The following is a 14,845-nucleotide window of genomic DNA, read 5'->3' on the forward strand; positions in this document are numbered from 1 at the left end:
CGTGAAGTGTTGAACGCCCGCTGGCAGGAGGTCACGGGAGAGACCTAGGTGCCATGGGTTGACTGACTGAGATGACTGATAGATGCACCACCTGTGCCCCCTACTGGGCCAACATGACAGACATAACTAAATCCTGGAACATCAATGGCTAAACCATGACAATTCCCCGACGATGTGAAGTTGAGCTAATTTTGAGTCACAAAAAAAACGTGGATTAGAGAAGGAGTTTGAGAATTGGAATATTGTTGGTGTAGCTACATGGGGAGAGGGCAATGTCCTCCACGAACCCTGCCACCCCACTCGTTATTGGTCTATCCCCAACGTTCTGTAAAGTGGCGTTCTCCCGTCAGCAAATGCACGAACTGCGTGGACTGTCTGGCCACGAGCACTCTCTGATGTAGGTGCCAACATTGCCCACGGCGCTGTCGCATTCCGCACAGGTGTTGTTACGTCACACAGCACCGTGATGCGATTCTCACTTTTGTGGCGTTTCCGTGGAGATGGAAAACCGTGGCAACGCCAGGTGGCATACTTCTCAAGGGTCGGCCGTAAACACTGAGCCCCAATTCTTGAGAAGTGTCAGTATCTTCGGGCGGGAGATTAGATTCTTGTCTGAGGTATATCATTGCAATGTGTACGCACGAGTGTTTATTTTAACGATATGCCTGAGTGGCACTAAATACATCATCTCCAAGTTATCGTTACAACTTGATTTAACGCTTCTGGATTTTCCTGACTAATGCATCATTTCTGCAATGGCACGCAACTCACGCAATGTGTCGTCTGCTGATCATGTACTCCACCCTGCCAAGGCGTGCGTCGATGGTTTAGGGGTAAAACAAATTAACAGCTTGTTGGTGATTACCCATCCATTACCCATTCGTTGTGCTTGTGCTGAATGCTGGGGCGCGGGGGGGGGGGCTGAGGCCCTCTCTCGGCCTCTCCCGTCCCTCTGCCCCCACCAACGCGCTTGCTGTGTTGTCGTCTGCCACTCATGAGACGCCACCCATGTGCATGAGTCTCTCTGGGCCGGTCCGTACGAGCGTGACCTCGAAGCTCCATGAAAACTCCATTTGTCCATCCATCCATGGCTTATCCGTACTGTCCATCGGCTGATGTTGGTTGACTCCGAGCTTGTCTCCATGAGCGCGTTGCCGTGTTTGGTCCAGTCAGGCCGGCTATGATCAGTTTTCCACAGGCCAATCTCGTCCATCTCTGTGGGTTTTGTAAGTTTTGGCCACCAAAATTGTGCCATTGTGGCAATGTTTAGTGCTTCACGATTTATCAGCTACCTGGCTAACTTGACGATTGAACAGTTGGGGGCCAAAATTAAATAATTGTTCATTGAAAACATTTCCCATCAGGACGCAGTTGCTACGCCTGAGTAGGCAGGGAAGGACAATTTGTTGTAACTTGCCATGCGGCTCATGGAGATGAAGTGTGTGTGTACCACGCCGAGCCAACGTACCCTCGAAAATGCCTGATTTGTGGAAACAAAAATCCGGCTTCAGTGGAGCCACAGGGAACCCAGAAACAAACATCACCATCCACTTCTTCCGACTCCAGAGATGTGAGCAGTATCTGACAAATACCCCTTTTATCTCAAAATCCAGCTCCTTTTTTGTGCAAATGGATAACGCGTTCCAACTCCCGTCACGCATCTTGAAGGAAAGTTCCGAAGTGGATGGGGGAAATGGGGGGCCACTGGTCCAAGCCCGGGGCATCCCTGTGGCGCCGCTGTGTGTGGGTGACATCGGCAGGCGTCTGTGCTGCGACGCGAACGGTTGCGACGCCTCAAAATAATGGGAACACTTGAGACCACCGCGACGCCGCAAGGCGCCACGTGTGCAGTGGCCTGGGTAGCTCGGGAGGGCTAAAGCTGTTGTTAGAGAGTTGAGCCGACACTGATGAGGGCCTCGGCTCAACATTGAGAAGTTGACTACCTCGCCTGGTATACAGGAGGTCGTGGGTTCGATCCCGACCCTCACGCTTGCTGTATATTTGGAGTGTGGGCGTCTCTCTCCCCGTGGTCACGCGTATTTTTCTCCGGGTCCTCCGGTTTTTCCCTACACTTTTAGAAACATGCGTTCAGAGTATTTGGCTGCTATGGATTTCCACGTGATAAGCTACTTCGTCAAGCTATCATTTGTGGCCAGGTCGCTTCTAAAAATAACTATATAGCTCAGTGGGCATTACCTGGTAAAATAAAAGTGGTTATAGGTTTAAACGAGGCTCGAAGAATATTGATATTCATGGGTCCTATTTGTTAAAAGCACGAGGTTTCGCCACCTGATGAAGCTTAAACGTGAGTTTCAGCCGAGTCCAGCACTAAAGGGTTACATTATCACCAAAGTATGGTGTTGGCTATAAAGTGAAAGTGTTTGATCCTGGAACATTATCATAATAATATAATTATTTATAAACTGCCCTTAATAGTTGTCAGGCTATAGACAACAGTCGGCTATAAAGTGTGTCGATATCTCAACCCAAATCCAAAATTTTAGGAAAATTCCCAACCGGATTTAACTTTTCCCCCAGACAAATGTAAATGAGAATTTCCATAACACCCTCGGAACATTAATAATTATTATTATTATTATTTACAATGACTGTACGTGTCTTTCTTTTTTTAAATAAACGGTAACGTTTGAATATCACGGTAAACGTTTACCATGCCCCCCCCCCCACTGTTTTGAGGCGTCGCATTTATTGCCCCTCGTTCGCCGTCTCGACAGCCACCGTGGTGTGTTTGGCTTCTCATTTGTCAGAGTGTGTGGCCCGGCTCTGATGATCGTCATTTACACGAGGCTTAGCTCGCGTAAATAGCAATATTTATAATATTATTTACGAGATCTAACGCAACAACAAAAAACCCTCTATCGTGGGTACTATTGGTCGCGGAAGCAATCCTTACCACGTGTTAAACTGATCATTCTCTACAGAGCTTGAAGGATCACCGTCCGGTGTCAGGCTGGTCGTCATTGCCTCTGGAAGTGACTACGGAAGAAGTTTCGAGTCGTCATCTTCCAGGGCCATGCCCGACATCGTACCATGCTGTGTGGAGGGATTTGTGTTTGAGTTTTGCCTCACCTGAGGTTGTGGGGGATCGTGAGTTGGTGACAATTGGGGAGTTGTCATTAAACTTCGACGATACCAAATCCACCCGTGGTTGTTATTTCAGGACTTAGAGATTTGTGAAACTTCCCACTTTAAGAAAACGGTCTTATTCTTGTACGCGTTCGATGAGTAACAAAACATTTTCCAAATTCATTTAAGACTTTAGTTTGCTCACTTGGAATGAGTATGTGCCGATAAGATTGATCTAATTGATTATTATTATGGTTAACACGTAGGCTTTCGCGACCAATATTATTCACAATAAAGGTTTTTGGATTTGATCGCGTTATTTATAAATGTGTCGCAACCCTCCACCACCCGACACGGCCAATCAGCAAAACATGTGTCACGTTGACAAAAGACGAATCGTTCACTACTTTAGCCCACCGGTGTGTTGAGTGATTCCACGACATTTAACATTTTTGAGTATGACGTTTCGCTGGTAATTACATCCAGCATAATCGGGTGATTTGCGATTTGTCGATGATGCTGGATGTAATTACCAGCGAAACTTCGCACTCGAAAATGTAAAATGTCGTGGATTCACTCTTCAACACACCGGTGGGCTAAAGTAGTGAACGATTTGTCTTTTGTCAACGTGACACTTTTTTACTGATTGGCCGTGTCGGGTGGTGGATGGTTGCGACACATTCATAAATAACGCGATCTAACCCAAAAACCTTTATTATGGATTATTATTATTATGTTTTCTTATTAAAATGAACAATATTAATAATTTAAGTTACTTATAATTTTTCACCTTTTAATTATTATTGTTGTTGATCTCAATTCAAATTTTCACACATTCAATTCGCTGCGTTCTAATGCGGCAAGCGTATTTAGTTAATTAACTGCCAGTGACCTACAGCAATGCCATCGCCATCCACCCGCCTCAGTGTACGTCCACGTGCGTTGTGTGTGTACACGCGCACACGTGTCCGCGTGTCCGTGGTCTTGTGAGGGCTCGCGTTCACGCGCGTCCGTGTATACGCACGTGCGCGTCTGCCCATGCGTACGCATATGCACGTTCTTCTACGCGTGTGTGCGTGCTGGTCTGTGTGTGTGCCTGCGTGCTGGTTTGTGCGTGCGTCCTCCGTCTCAGTTTGCGTACCACGCGTGGGTCACGGACTCGCGCTCGGCACTCAAGGAGCGGCAGCGCGAGAAGAAGCAGATCCGTCGGGAGCAGAGAGACAAGCAGCGCAGCAAGCAGCGTGACGGTGAAGCTCCAGCACCTCGACCTTTACCATCACCACCTACACCATCTCCACCATCACCACCTACACCATCACCACCTTCACCATCTCCACCATCTCCACCTTCACCATCACCACCTTCACCATCTCCACCTACACCATCTCCACCTTCACCATCACCACCTACACCATCTCCACCTTCACCATCACCATCTTCACCATCACCACCTTCACCATCACCACCTACACCATCTCTTCCTACACCATCTCCACCTACACCATCTCCACCTACACCATCACCACCTACACCATCACCACCTACACCATCACCACCTACACCATCACCACCTACACCATCTCCACCTTCACCATCACCACCTACACCATCACCACCTACACCATCTCTACCCTCACCATCACCACCTACACCATCTCCACCTTCACCATCTCCACCTACACCATCTCCACCTACACCATTACCACCTTCACCATCACCACCTTCACCATCTCCACCATCACCACCTTCACCATCACCACCTACACCATCTCCACCTTCACCATCTCCACTTTCACCATCACCACCTTCACCATCTCCACCATCACCACCTTCACCATCACCACCTACACCATCACCACCTATACCATCACCACCTTCACCATCACCACCTTCACCATCACCATCTCCACCTACACCATCACCACCTTCACCATCACCACCTTCACCATCACCACCTACACCATCTCCACCTACACCATCACCACCTACACCATCTCCACTTACAGCATCACCACCTTAACCATCACCACCTTCACCATCTCCACCTTCACCATCACCACCTTCACCATCTCCACCTTCACCATCTCCACCTTCACCATCTCCACCTTCACCATCACCACCTACACCATCTCCACCTACACCATCACCACCTACACCATCTCCACCTACACCATCACCACCTTAACCATCACCACCTTCACCATCTCCACCTTCACCATCACCACCTTCACCATCTCCACCTTCACCATCTCTACCTTCACCATCACCACCTACACCATCACCACCTACACCATCACCACCTACACCATCTCCACCTTCACCATCTCCACCATCACCACCTTCACCATCTCCACCTTCACCATCACCACCTTCACCATCTCCACCTACACCATCACCACCTTCACCATCTCCACCTTCACCATCACCACCTTCACCATCTCCACCTTCACCATCTCCACCTACACCATCACCACCTTCACCATCACCGCCTACACCATCTCCACCTACACCATCTCCACCTTCACCATCACCACCTTCACCATCTCCACCTACACCATCTCCACCTACACCATCACCACCTTCACCATCACCACCTTCACCATCTCCACCTACACCATCACCACCTTCACCATCACCACCTTCACCATCTCCACCTACACCATCTCCCCCTTCACCATCACCACCTTCACCATCTCCACCTACACCATATCCACCTACACCATCTCCACCTACACCATCACCACCTTCACCATCACCACCTACACCACCTCCACCTACACCATCACCACCTTCACCATCTCCACCTTCACCATCACCACCTACACCAACACCACCTACACCATCTCCACCTTCACCATCACCACCTACACCATCTCCACCATCTCCACCTTCACCATCACCACCTTCACCATCTCCACCTACACCATCACCACCTTCACCATCTCCACCTTCACCATCACCACCTTCACCATCTCCACCTTCACCATCACCACCTTCACCATCACCACCTACACCATCTCCACCTACACCATCTCCACCTTCACCATCACCACCTTCACCATCTCCACCTACACCATCTCCACCTACACCATCACCACCTTCACCATCACCACCTTCACCATCTCCACCTACACCATCACCACCTTCACCATCACCACCTTCACCATCTCCACCTACACCATCTCCCCCTTCACCATCACCACCTTCACCATCTCCACCTACACCATCACCACCTTCACCATCACCACCTTCACCATCTCCACCTACACCATCTCCACCTACACCATCTCCACCTTCACCATCACCACCTTCACCATCTCCACCTACACCATCTCCACCTACACCATCACCACCTTCACCATCACCACCTTCACCATCTCCACCTACACCATCACCACCTTCACCATCACCACCTTCACCATCTCCACCTACACCATCTCCACCTTCACCATCGCCACCTTCACCATCTCCACCTACACCATCTCCACCTACACCATCTCCACCTACACCATCACCACCTTCACCATCACCACCTACACCATCTCCACCTACACCATCACCACCTTCACCATCACCACCTTCACCATCTCCACCTACACCATCTCCACCTTCACCATCTCCACCTTCACCATCTCCACCTTCACCATCTCCACCTACACCATCTCCACCTTCACCATCAGCACCTTCACCATCACCACCTTCACCTTCACCATCTCCACCTGCACTATCACCACCTTCACCATCACCACCTTCACCATCACCACCTACACTATCACCATCTCCACCTACACCATCACCATCTTCACCATCACCACCTTCACCATCTCCACTTTCGCCATCTCCACCTCCACCATCACCACCTACACCATCTCCACCTACACCATCACCACCTACACCATCTCCACCTACACCATCACCACCTTCACCATCACCACCTACACTATCACCATCTCCACCTACACCATCACCATCTTCACCATCTACACCTTCACCATCACCACCTACACCATCTCCACCTACACTATCACAATCTTCACCATCTCCACCTTCACCATCACTACCTACACCATCACCACCTACACCATCTCCACCTTCACCATCTACACCTTCACCATCACCACCTACACCATCTCCACCTACACTATCACCATCTTCACCATCTCCACCTTCACCATCACCACCTACACCATCACCACCTTCACCATCTCCACCATCACCACCACCACCTTCACCATCTCCACCTTCACCATCACCACCTACACCATCACCACCTTCACCATCACCACCTTCACCATCACCACCTTCACCATCACCACGTTCACCATCACCACCTTCACCATCACCACCTTCACCATCTCCACCTTCACCATCACCACCTTCACCATCTCCACCTTCACCATCACCACCTCCATCATCTCCTCCACCTTCACCATCTTCAATATCTCCACCATCTTATTCACCGACACGAGCTCCACCATCTCCATCATCTGTAGTAGCTCCACTGTATTCCCCACCTAAACTATCTTCAGTATCTGCGGCATCTTCAGCATCTGTGGAGATGCGGTGATGCTGTGACGCTAAGTGTGTGCTGTGTGATGGTGTGGTGGGACATTCCGTTGCAGTGTGTTGATGGTGTTGTGATGGTGCTGTGTTAGTTTTATGCAAATTGTAGGCTGTGTGTGTGAGTGGGGAGCGGTAGTGTAGCGGTTAGCGCTACGCTGCGCTACGATCTCAGCGTAGCGAGTTCACGGCCAACACCGGTGACGATTATCTGAACCGGTCCTGGGCCTCCCCTCAGTCGACTCAGCCTCAAATGAGTACCTGGTGCGGTGTGTAAACATCGCCACTGGGGAGACAAAGGCGGTCGGGCGTGGTGCTGGCCACCCACCCCCTCGTGTACGGTTCCGGCCTTCGCGGGTGCTCGCTAACAGCACTTGCCCCAACAGTCTGTTAAAGGCTATACGGGGGATCTTTGTGCGATGGTGCTGCGATGGCGTAACATTGGGCACGCGGTGCGTGATGTGTGAAGGAGCAACCGACGTGAGGGTGGACATCCCCGAAGAGGACGATGGGACATCACCTGCTGACGAGACCCAGGGGGAGGAGGAGGAGGGCCCGGGTGAGAGGGGGTCCGGCACTTATTGCAGTCAGAGGGGATCCCAACTCATGGATATCAATGTATCATGTGTGTAGCCCTTGCATGTATGTATGTGTGTGTGGCATGTATGTGTGGCGTGTGTGTCATGTGTGTGTGTCGTGTGTGTGGCATGTATGCATGCATGTGTTTGGCCTGTATGTATGTGTGTGGCATGTATGTGTGAGTGTGGCATGACTGTGTGGCATGTATGTGTGCATGTGTGTGTGGTATGTATGTTTGCCTGTGTGTGGCATGTATGTATGTGTGTGTGGTATGTATGTGGCATGTATATGTGTGGCATGTAAGTGTGTGTGTAACGTGTGTGTAACATGTGTGCAACATGTGTAGAGGAGTTCCGCGAGTACCCAACGAGGGGCGAGCGTGGGAAGAGGTGCAGGCCAAGGGAGGAGTCGGGGGAGGTCGAGGCGTGACGGGAGAGGGGGGGGGGCGTACGACGTCCGCCAAGGGGGGAGCTGGCGGAAGGGAGGGAGGGAGGGAGGGAGGGAGGGGGGGGGCCCCGGGCACGGGGGATATAAAGGGGGACCTCGGGAGAGAGAGGGGGGGGAGAGGGGGGGGGGGGGAGGGGGGGGGGAGAGGGGGAGAGAGGAAGGAAGAGCTGAAGGAAGACGTCCCGGGCAGAGAGAGACGAGGGGGGGGCTACGGGCTGAGGAGGTGGGACCTCGCTCTCGGGCGGTGTGAGTTGACCTCCCGCCTGGAGAAGACGAGAGGGGAGACCGAGGGGTAGCCCTGACAGGGTAGTTGAGGAAGGGGTGAAGGGACGGGGTGTAGCGTGGACCCGCCACGGGTGGAAGTGTGGAGTGGAGAGAGAGAGAGTGAATCGAGAGGAGGGCACAAGTGAATAAACAGCAAACAGCCCTGAGTAAAGATCTGGTCTCCGTCTGGTTCTGTAATACCATAGATTCCCGCATATAACCCGCGGGCTATACCACTTTTTACAAACAAAACAAGACCCTGCGGGGTATATGGAGGTGCGGGTTATCCCAAAAAATATTTTTACACGTGTGACATAACTCGTTTAATGTTTTCATGGTAGGACTATCCACTATGCAACACTTACATTTGACTAAAGCACTGCTGAATATCACGTTTTAAATTATTCAAATTGTTTGTACAATGAAACGACAATGTTTGAACTGGGCGCACTTTGTTTACCGTAATACTTTCAGTGGCTGTAGGGGGGTGCGAAAGTTTCAGGAATCATAATTGCTGAGTCCCTTCGGCCGCTGCTATTGGCTGAGCACTATACAGTCGCGACCACGAGCTTTTTTCAAACTTCCAATGGCTTTGTTGCCAGGAGGCAATGGCGTTACCGTAGTGCCGTTATTGTCTGCGCAGTGCACAATCTACCAGTGCTGAAACTGTACAGGGGTAACTACCGGTCCAGTAGCTGTAATATGATGAGGTCGAATGCTGGTAAGCCTAACAGTACACTTACTTATCTACCAGTTATGTGTTACCTATTTATTGGATATTTACTTTTGTTACTTATTTACTGTTTTAAGTTCACTCGTTTCTGGTTAGTTTGTTTTCTTTGTGCACGTTATGATTTTAATGTTAACAATTGATAGTGGGATGTATTACAAATGTAAACTTTGTATTAATATGATGGAATTTAGCTGCGGTAACGACGTTAGAGATATGAATGCATGCGGGGTATATGGAGGTGCGGGGTATATGGAGGTGCGGGGTATATGGAGGTGCGGGTATATGGAGGTGCGGGTATATGGAGGTGCGGGTATATGGAGGTGCGGGGTATATGGAGGTGCGGGGTATATGGAGGTGCGGGGTATATGGAGGTGCGGGGTATATGGAGGTGCGGGGTATATGGAGGTGCGGGGTATATGGAGGTGCGGGGTATATGGAGGTGCGGGGTATATGGAGGTGCGGGGTATATGGAGGTGCGGGGTATATGGAGGTGCGGGGTATATGGAGGTGCGGGTATATGGAGGTGCGGGGTATATGGAGGTGCGGGTATATGGAGGTGCGGGGTATATGGAGGTGCGGGTATATGGAGGTGCGGGGTATATGGAGGTGCGGGGTATATGGAGGTGCGGGGTATATGGAGGTGCGGGGTATATGGAGGTGCGGGGTATATGGAGGTGCGGGGTATATGGAGGTGCGGGGTATATGGAGGTGCGGGGTATATGGAGGTGCGGGGGTATATGGAGGTGCGGGTATATGGAGGTGCGGGTATATGGAGGTGCGGGGTATATGGAGGTGCGGGTATATGGAGGTGCGGGTATATGGAGGTGCGGGGTATATGGAGGTGCGGGTATATGGAGGTGCGGGGTATATGGAGGTGCGGGTATATGGAGGTGCGGGGTATATGGAGGTGCGGGTATATGGAGGTGCGGGGTATATGGAGGTGCGGGTATATGGAGGTGCGGGGTATATGGAGGTGCGGGGTAAATGGAGGTGCGGGTATATGGAGGGCGGGTATATGGAGGTGCGGGGTATATGGAGGTGCGGGTATATGGAGGTGCGGGTATATGGAGGTGCGGGGTATATGGAGGTGCGGGGTATATGGAGGTGCGGGTATATGGAGGTGCGGGTATATGGAGGTGCGGGTATATGGAGGTGCGGGGTATATGGAGGTGCGGGTATATGGAGGTGCGGGGTATATGGAGGTGCGGGGTATATGGAGGTGCGGGTATATGGAGGTGCGGGTATATGGAGGTGCGGGGTATATGGAGGTGCGGGTATATGGAGGTGCGGGTATATGGAGGTGCGGGTATATGGAGGTGCGGGGTATATGGAGGTGCGGGTATATGGAGGTGCGGGTATATGGAGGTGCGGGGTATATGGAGGTGCGGGGTATATGGAGGTGCGGGGTATATGGAGGTGCGGGGTATATGGAGGTGCGGGGTATATGGAGGTGCGGGTATATGGAGGTGCGGGGTATATGGAGGTGCGGGGTATATGGAGGTGCGGGGTATATGGAGGTGCGGGTATATGGAGGTGCGGGGTATATGGAGGTGCGGGTATATGGAGGTGCGGGTATATGGAGGTGCGGGTATATGGAGGTGCGGGGTATATGGAGGTGCGGGGTATATGGAGGTGCGGGTATATGGAGGTGCGGGGTATATGGAGGTGCGGGGTATATGGAGGTGCGGGGTATATGGAGGTGCGGGGTATATGGAGGTGCGGGGTATATGGAGGTGCGGGGTATATGGAGGTGCGGGTATATGGAGGTGCGGGTATATGGAGGTGCGGGTATATGGAGGTGCGGGTATATGGAGGTGCGGGTATATGGAGGTGCGGGGTATATGGAGGTGCGGGTATATGGAGGTGCGGGGCATATGGAGGTGCGGGTATATGGAGGTGCGGGGTATATGGAGGTGCGGGTATATGGAGGTGCGGGGTATATGGAGGTGCGGGTATATGGAGGTGCGGGGCATATGGAGGTGCGGGGTATATGGAGGTGCGGGTATATGGAGGTGCGGGGTATATGGAGGTGCGGGTATATGGAGGTGCGGGGTATATGGAGGTGCGGGTATATGGAGGTGCGGGTATATGGAGGTGCGGGGTATATGGAGGTGCGGGGTATATGGAGGTGCGGGGTATATGGAGGTGCGGGGTATATGGAGGTGCGGGTATATGGAGGTGCGGGTATATGGAGGTGCGGGGTATATGGAGGTGCGGGGTATATGGAGGTGCGGGTATATGGAGGTGCGGGGTATATGGAGGTGCGGGTATATGGAGGGGCGGGTATATGGAGGTGCGGGGTATATGGAGGTGCGGGGTATATGGAGGTGCGGGTATATGGAGGTGCGGGGTATATGGAGGTGCGGGTATATGGAGGTGCGGGGCATATGGAGGTGCGGGTATATGGAGGTGCGGGGTATATGGAGGTGCGGGTATATGGAGGTGCGGGGCATATGGAGGTGCGGGTATATGGAGGTGCGGGGTATATGGAGGTGCGGGTATATGGAGGTGCGGGGCATATGGAGGTGCGGGTATATGGAGGTGCGGGGTATATGGAGGTGCGGGTATATGGAGGTGCGGGGCATATGGAGGTGCGGGTATATGGAGGTGCGGGCTATCTGAAATTTGTTTACACATTTTTTGCGGGGTATATGCATTGGCGGGTTATATGCGGGAAAATACTTATCGGCGTCATGGAGAACTCCACTACACATGTATGTGTGTGGCATCTAAGTCTGTGTGGCATGTGTGTGTGGCATGTCTGTATGTGTGTGGCATGTCTGTATGTGTGCGCGACTGTGGTCGCACTGTTGTGACGCGGCGTGCGCGTGCTGCCGCGGGTGACCGCAGACGGCGTGGTGCGGCGGGCACTCTACATCGTCAAGTTCACCTACGTGCTGTCCCTCGCCTTCCTCGACTCCTTCGTCGAGTGGCTGAACGCGGTGTCGCGCGAGTACGCCAACATCTCCACCGTGCTGCGCATCGAGCGCTGCATGCTGTCGCGCGAGGTCAAGAAGGTACCCGAGCGGCGAGCACTCGACGTCACCGCCACCACGCCACGGTCACTACACCACGCCAGGGTCACCACGCCACGCCACGGGCACCACGTCACCGCCACCACGTCACCGCCACCACGTCCGATCACCACACCACGCCACGGTCACCGCCACCACACCACGCCACGGTCACCACACCACGCCACGGGCACCACGTCACCGCCACCACGTCACCGCCACCACGTCACCGCCACCACGTCACCGCCACCACGTCACCGCCACCACGTCCGATCACCACACCACACCACGCCACGGTCACCGCCACCACACCACGGTCACCGCCACCACACCACGCCACGGTCACCACGCCACGTCCGGTCACCACGCCACGTCCGGTCACCACGCCACGTCCGGTCACCACGCCGCAGGTCACCACGCTTCCCTTTCTGTTTCTCCCTCGCACTGATCCACGTTTCTTTTCCCCACAGTGCTTCATAATCACCTTGCTCAGACAACGTGTTGCACTCTTACCTGTGACGACTGGGATCGTGCTGTTTGCTGCTGCCCATTTAACGTATTGGGCCTTCCAGCCTGTGCATAGCAGCTCTGTATTAAATGAAATAAAGACCGGAGTAGGTACATGACTCAGCCATACGGAGAAGTATACTGGATGTGGTGTGTCGCACGTGGAATTAAGGACCCTGACAGATCCGCGTGAACTTAACTCCCTCTTGTCTTTCCATTTATCTACATACCTGCAAAAAAGACGTATAGGGGCAAGTGCTGTTTGTGAGCACCTATGAAGACCGGCATGGCACACGAGGGGGCGGGTGGCCAGCACCACGCCTTTGTCTCGCTAGTGGCGATGTTTACACGCATCGCTGGTGTCGACCGTGAGCGGGAATTGAACCCGGGTCGCTGGGTTTGTAGCGCAGTGCGCTGACCGCTACTCCACCGCTACCCCCCACACACCTCCCCCACATAGCTGCACCAACCTCCCAACAACCACATCACCCATTCATCCTTTTAGGCTGTCGGGCCGAATGCTGTTCACAAACACCTATTCAGACCGACTTTACGCATGAGTGGGTATGATGGGCGAATGCTGTTCGCCCCTTGTACGTGCACATGCCAATTTAGCACGGTCGACTACGTACGGTGCGAGAGAAGTTCAGCACACGCACGCGTACATACGTAACGCGCGTGCCTGGTGCGCGCAGGGAAACGTTCCCTCCAAGGAGAGCATCATGAGCTACTACCACACCAAGATGAACCACTCGGAGGACGAGGCGTCGGTGGACGAGAGCGGCCCAAGCTCGGGACGAGGGCCCCGTCGGGGCGAGGGGAGCCAGGCCCGCGAGAGGGGAGCAAGGCCCGCGCGACTCCGTGGAGCCGCCTCCAGCCAGGACTCGGTGCTCATGTCGGACAGCAGCCCCTGCAGGTGCCCAACGTCAACCTGGCGGCCCAGGGTGTCCGGACCCTGGCCGTGTCCTCCTCCCTCCCTCTCTCTGTCTGTCTGCGTCCGTAGCCTCTTCGTGGCGGCTTTCCAAGTCGGTCGTGCTGCTGCTGCTGGGCGACTCTCCGGGGGGTGTTGTTGGGTTTGTTGCCGCGTGTTGTTCGGCACGATGTCCGACGTTTCGCTCTGCCCAACACACGCCAGAGAGCTGTGCGGTGTGACCGTTATCGTTCTTCGCTCCTATCCATCATTGTCCTCTTTTTTAAATTTCCTTTTTTTCTTTCTGTAAATGATTTCATCGCGAGCACGCGTGGGCAACGGGCAGTTATAGGGCATGGGCAACCACACACGGAGAGAGAGAGACGAGACGCAACGTCACTCGGAGTGTGAGGGGGTCGAGGGAAAGGGACGGGTTAAGCAGATCGAGGGAGGAGACAGTCAGGACGATGCAGGCTACAGGGATCCGTGGATGATGGGCGCTCACGTGAGCGGGCGGCAGGCACGAGGAACGCTGCCTCTCCTGCCAATGTCCCGTTGCCTACAGAGGACCCTGGCCAGGTGAGTTCATGCTGAGCTCGAGCGAGAGACGCCACGAGAGCGCTCCTTTGACGTCACTGTCGTCATTCCTCGGTCCCATGACATCGCCAGAGCACCACGGCGCTGGTCACGCTCGTGCCTCGCAGCAAGACGTGCCTGGGTTCACCTCCCAACTCGGGTGCCTTT

The 14,845-nt window shown here is 53.2% G+C and overlaps 1 protein-coding gene across 1 annotated transcript in view; it reads left to right on the top strand.

Annotated features, from left to right (window-relative positions):
• Positions 1–14,845, top strand: part of LOC133354855 (piezo-type mechanosensitive ion channel component 2-like) — a 238,104-nt gene that overhangs the window by 189,866 nt on the left and 33,393 nt on the right. Inside the window, exons 36-39 of the mRNA XM_061572007.1 lie at positions 4,220–4,334; positions 8,117–8,206; positions 12,521–12,687; positions 13,887–14,107. Coding sequence (XP_061427991.1) covers positions 4,220–4,334; positions 8,117–8,206; positions 12,521–12,687; positions 13,887–14,107 — 593 coding nt within the window. The remainder of the gene's footprint in view (positions 1–4,219; positions 4,335–8,116; positions 8,207–12,520; positions 12,688–13,886; positions 14,108–14,845) is intronic.

This window comes from Lethenteron reissneri, chromosome 49, assembly GCF_015708825.2.
Source record: "Lethenteron reissneri isolate LAM-NWPU_2019-01 chromosome 49, ASM1570882v1, whole genome shotgun sequence".
Classification (NCBI taxonomy): Eukaryota; Metazoa; Chordata; class Hyperoartia; order Petromyzontiformes; family Petromyzontidae; genus Lethenteron; species Lethenteron reissneri.